The 6,000-nt window shown below is 31.9% G+C and overlaps 1 protein-coding gene across 1 annotated transcript in view; it reads left to right on the forward strand.

Moving 5' to 3' along the window:
• Positions 1-5,598, forward strand: part of GPC5 (glypican 5) — a 1,124,843-nt gene extending 1,119,245 nt beyond the window's left edge. The window contains exon 8 of the mRNA XM_039837667.1: positions 4,648-5,598. Within this exon, the coding sequence (XP_039693601.1) occupies positions 4,648-4,805 (158 nt within the window). The 3' untranslated portion in view covers positions 4,806-5,598. The remainder of the gene's footprint in view (positions 1-4,647) is intronic.
• Positions 5,599-6,000: the final 402 nt, after the last annotated feature.

Here is a 6,000-nt window from a genome sequence, read left to right on the forward strand (position 1 = left end):
ATGCAACATAATGGAGATGTTACCTAAAACTATGATGCTAATCATTGTGTAATATATATCAAAATCATCATGTTGTACACCTTAAACTTACACAATGTTGTAAGTCAATTATATATCAATAAAGCTTGGAGAAAAAAAGAAAACAGAAAAAAAACTAAATTGGAGAATCGTATCTTTATAACTTTGTAATTCTCTGTCCTGGGTTAAATTCATCAATTTAGCATTCACCTAATTATTACTAAATGCTTACTAGGTGAATACAGAAATTAATGAGGGATTTCCTACCTTCGAGGAAGTGAAGCCATTGGTTAGCAGTGTTCAAAGAACCTTAAAGATTATGAAAGTATATATATATATATATATATATATATATATATATATATATATACACACACACACACACATATATACATAATTATATTAAAACATTCTGCTGTACCAATAAATATCTACTTTTTGAATTTTTTAAATAAGTAGATGAATTAATTTTCTTAATTCAATTCTCTACTAATGGACACTTAATGGCCATGATTTTTCACTAACAATGCACAGATTAACATTTTGTGAATAAATATGTGCATATTTTCTTAATTATTCCCATATTGTTGCTTCATAAAAGTGAATCTAATTTGAGTCTAGGTAAATGTATATTTTAAACAGTTTTTTATATATTTTGGCTAATTTCCTTAAAAAAAAGTTATAACCTTGTCAAAACTGGCTATCATCGCCTCTCTGCCCTGCCTTTCAGATAGACATTAGATAATTGACACGTCATCACGTATGAGATTGTATTTATTGGCTTTTTAGTAAAGAAGGTTTTTAATATTTTTATATAGATAATTCTTCTTGTAAATTTTTATTTCTTTGCACAATTTTTCTATGAGAACATTTTGGTTTTCATGTGGATTATGAAAACTCATTCTGTGTTAAAGATATTATCCTTTTGCTGCACTATACCCTGCATTATTTTCTCTATTTTGTGATTTGTCCCTTACCTTTTTTAATGCTGTTTCATGTTATACAGAAGTATTTTTTATGAAGTTAAAATTATATATTTTTTTATATTCTGCCTAAAAATCAATGTGCTTTTCACTATGTAAACATAAATGAAAATATCAGCCTATATATTTTGTTTGCCTCCTCATCATTTATACTTGTCTTCGGTCCCATAGGCACTTAGAGAATGTTGTGTGATAAAACTCTTGCTTATTTTTCAAATATTTATTTAATCATTTAAGCAGCACTTTATTTTGACTAACCTTTCTCTCACTGAAAATGCTCTCATTTTAAAGTTTAATAAAACAGGAGTCATGTCTAAAGTCATCCAGCCAGACTGTGGCGAGCAGAGTGACTACAAGTTTAATTCTATGATTGAATGGCAAAAAGCGTGGTTCCAGAAAAAAAAGAGAGAACCACAGTTGACTGGAACACACTGGAGATTCAGCCACAACCATGTTACCTTGAATAAATTACTTCTTCTGCACCTGTTCCAAATTTGTAGAATGAGAAAAAATAGCTGTACCTACCTCATCCTACTATTGTAAGAATGAGAGTCATTATTCTATGTATCCATTCCACAATACCCACAATATTCATTAAAAGCATACTATTTAATAGGCTTTCTTTTCTGAGGTATCATAGTTATAGCTACCTTGAAGAGAGACAATTTCTTGAGGTAAATTATTTTGACTTTATTGAATTTAAATAATGACCTCTAGTCTTGTTTCTAATACTTAAATCTGCCCTTTTATGGAAAAATATCTGCTGGCTTTATTTTTTAGACTCAAAGTATGAAGAAAAAGCTTGTAAGTGCATAGTATATATTTAGTCTCCAGCACAGTACCTGACAGAGTCAGAAATAGGTAAGTTTTGTGAATCAGTGACCATATTAAGTTCTTACCCATGCAATTTTCCTTATTAAAAATAGAAATTAACTTTAAACATAGTTTTTGTTGTTTAGTAAAACTAAGAATTTTTAAAATATCTAGACAGAATAAATAAAAAGTTAGAAATACCCACATTCCCTGCTTCAAGGGAAAGGCCAGTATATAAATGACAAAAGAAGCTATAATTCTGAGATTCATCAAGCCATTCTGACTCATCATGGTTTACTTGCACACAGGAATTCTAATCCTGAATACTTCCATTTGCTTGATTAATACAACAAACTAGCACATAATCAGCCATCCCAGATCAAGGAAGGAGAAAAAATTCTTAGTGAAACTCTCTGGACGACATAATTTTTTGTTTATTTCCAACTTAAATATTGATTTCTTGGTACCCAGCCAAGCACTAGGAGCCAGCACAGCCAGTGATCAGAACACAGGCTGTGTCCAGACTTGATGCCTGGCTCTACTACTCACATGTTACTTAACCTTCCAGTGCCTCGGTTTCCTCATCTACAAAAACAGACATAATAACTATCCTACTACCTGGAACTGTTGTGAGAATTAAACAAGTTAATATTTGTGAAGTACTTGGAACAGTACTGGCACCACAGCAAATGCTCTGTAGATATTACCAAATAAATCACTCAACATTGAAATTTCCTTCGTGTCGCATTCCAACATAGTTACATCCCTTTTACATACTTTATAGCACCAACCATCAGGCATGTACCCATTTTAATATTATATTTATTTTTGTAAAAACATGACTGTCTTCCCCTACCAAACTGTAAGCCACCAAGGGGAGAAATATGAATTTACTGGCATCTTTGTATGTGACTATTATGCATAGAAAAGATTATTCAAAAATTCATTTGTTTTTGTTTAATTTGTTAATCTAATAAATCCCAAAACTAATTTTCTTTTATAGGTCTTTGCTTAAGCTTTGATATAATTTACAAGCTTAGCTAATTATACTCCTTTAAGGAAACAATCATTGCATCAAATTGTGGGGCTAGACTTTTTGCAATGCTAAGATTTCTTAACAGATGTCAAAGCAAGGTTGTGATTTGATTCAAAACTGCAGCCTTGACTGCCAGGCTTTTGAAGGGGTCTTCAATTCTTTTCATATTCTAATCTCAAGGGACCACCCTCCTTGGGACTATTATAATTATAAGCAACATCTCTACCTCAGTTGTTAAAATGGTATCAGATTGAAGGTGAGATACTCCTCCTGGCATTGCCTAACTCACAGGCATAAGATTTGATCTCCTACTTACATGTTTTTACACATGATTGTATTATCTAAACTCAGACCAGTGCCTACCTCATGAATGAATAAAAGCTCAAAAAGGCATTTTTAAAAGTCATTCATGAATACAATCTGTGTACCTCTTTACAGTGCTTTAAAAAGGAAAAATAAATCCCTTAAAGTTCAAATTTATTTAGTTACCTTAGAAAAAAACTTTTTTTAATTGTCTAGAGTTCTCCTAACTTCTTCTTAAGCTCTAGCATAACAAGAAGTATAAAACCATGACTAAAAATATTTGCACTCTAGTCCTTATTAAAAAAGAATCACTGGTTTATTCATCTTGCCTAATGATATAGAAAGGCAAAACAAGTATCCAAACAATGAATAATGATGCAAGAGCTCAGACTATAAAATCAATATGGCAGATCAGTAGAGCTGCACTTTGTTTTAATGCTCTGAATGTAGCAGAGCTTATCTCCTGAATTATATACATGTATTGACCTAATTACATAAATATTGACTTTTCCTTATATGAAGCTTTTTTTTTTAGTCTCATTATAATTGCAATGTCAATATTTGTGGCTGCACTGACATTAAATTTCAACTTAATTGTGATTGATAGTGGCGTGCTATGAGATAATTCAGTCACATGGCCTCAGAACATTGATGGCACTAGATAATAAGTAATAAGTTAGTAATTCCCTAAGTATATTAAACTCCTTTAAGAAAATTATTATTTCACCCCAATAATTTGGGGGCTCTGTCCTCCTCAGGTTGTCAAGTTTCAAAACACAGAGAACTAATAACCAGAATGACTGCATCTTGGTCAATAGTGCCCACTTTTATATTTTTATCAAACATTTCAACCCTGACTTCAGCCCCAAACCACCTTATTAACAATTTTTTTGATCTATTGACAGATGTCTGCACCTCCATTCCCACAGCTGTGTGTATATATAAAGGAAGTCTTTTCATACTAGTTATTATTCTTTGATATATTTCCAATAAGGATTCTATGCATATTTTATGCATATTTTAGTCTCAAATAAAATATAATCTGTATAAATTCTACTTTTAAAAAATGCCCTATTTAATTATTTCTCCTTATGTTGTTTTCATGGGAAAAAAATGTCATGTAGTTACTACTGTTACATCTCTGAGACAAACAATGATGTCATATCTCAGGGAATTTTAGTTAAATTTTTTAACTTTTTTTTAACCAATCAATGGCATTAGGGGAATATTCCAAATGTTTTAAGAAGCTGGGGGAAGATAGCATTTCACTTTGCTTTTATAATATTTCTGAGAACCCTCACTCAAGGGCTTGTACTCTCCAGTTTAAGAAGAGCAGAAATGCCTGTATCACATTAATCATTTAGGGTTAGGGGAACACATGGAGAATGCTATGAAAAAACAATGGTGTCTACCCTTGGCTTTAAGAGTTGTTCTAGACTTATCATGATTTAGGTAGTCATGCGTCATCCTGTGTTTTCTTATTTGCCTCTGCAGGGATGCCAGAGGAGATGAACCTCAGTGATATAAAGCAAATCCATCAAACAGATGGTGATAGTACTTTTGACACAACTGGAGCAGGATGTACAGCAGCAACTGAGTCAATGACATTTACTCTGATGGGAGCGGTGATGATACTTCCCGGGCTTTGGTAACTCAACTCTTCTGCCTCGATATCTATATATGTCTTATTGGAGTATGATTTCTCCCTTCTTCATTTGATTGGATTAAGAGATCTTTTAAAATGTAACAGTTATGTTTATGAAAAGGTATATAACATTAACCTCATAGAAGCCAAGTTTGAATGTTCACAAAGTATCTAAAAATCAATTTTTAAAAGATAGATGGTTTGAAAACGTCTTTGAATCTAAGTTAAGCTTTCTTAAATTCTAACATATTATACCTACAAATGTGAAGAATACAGAAGTGACTTTGATTAAGAAGGGTTTAGTATATCTGTAATTTTATTATTCTAGATCCCAAACCCCTTCCTTTTTAAAAGAAAAATGTTTTGAATTGAAGGTGTATTTGCAAGACAATGAAAACAGTATAGCGTTTCTTAAAATACTGGACTCAGAATTCCATCGAAGAAATTAAAACAAACAATGGCAATTAGTATGCATGCATTTTCAAGAAATTCTTCCATTTTTGCAAGCTATAGAAAGAAATTACTCAAAGTCTGTATGTTATAGAGTAGATTGCTGAGGAACGTTTCACATAATTTCATTGAAGAAACTTGATAATTTTTAGCCACTTAGCCACTGACAAACCTTAAAGCTGTGTATTTTGGTAACATCTGATCTGTGTACCATTATATTCAAAATGCAAACTTTGATACTGTGACTCTGTTCCTGCTTCTCTCTTTGCCTAATGGATTTAGCTATGTTGCAAAGTACATGCCTGCTCTAGGAACATTTCTAATAAAACCATTAATTATTTGGTGGAAAACTTTAAAGAACATTGACCATTTTCTTCTGGCAAAATGATATATCCATTCATTTTCAAAATATTATTTGCTATTTCTTTTTAAATCTTGATACCGAACATTTGATTATGTACATTTTTAAGATTCCTATGAATATCTAAAGACATGTACTAAGACAGACAATGTGACATGCAATGCTTTAGCTCTTTTCTTATTTGCACATTAGCAGAGCTGCTAATCCACAGTTCCTGATTTCCCAGCTATGATAAAATGCTTCAGCAGACCCCGATCAGGATGTGTCTATTGCTGCACTTAAGGAGGAAGAGATAAGTCAGCTTTTATTAAGAAGTTTCACATCCAGTCGATAGCCAGAAAATATCATTATTACAAAGTGACAGAATAGAAAAGAGAAGTGCTGAACCTAT

Source organism: Pteropus medius, unplaced genomic scaffold, assembly GCF_902729225.1.
Source record: "Pteropus medius unplaced genomic scaffold, Ma_sr-lr_union100, whole genome shotgun sequence".
NCBI lineage: Eukaryota > Metazoa > Chordata > Mammalia > Chiroptera > Pteropodidae > Pteropus > Pteropus medius.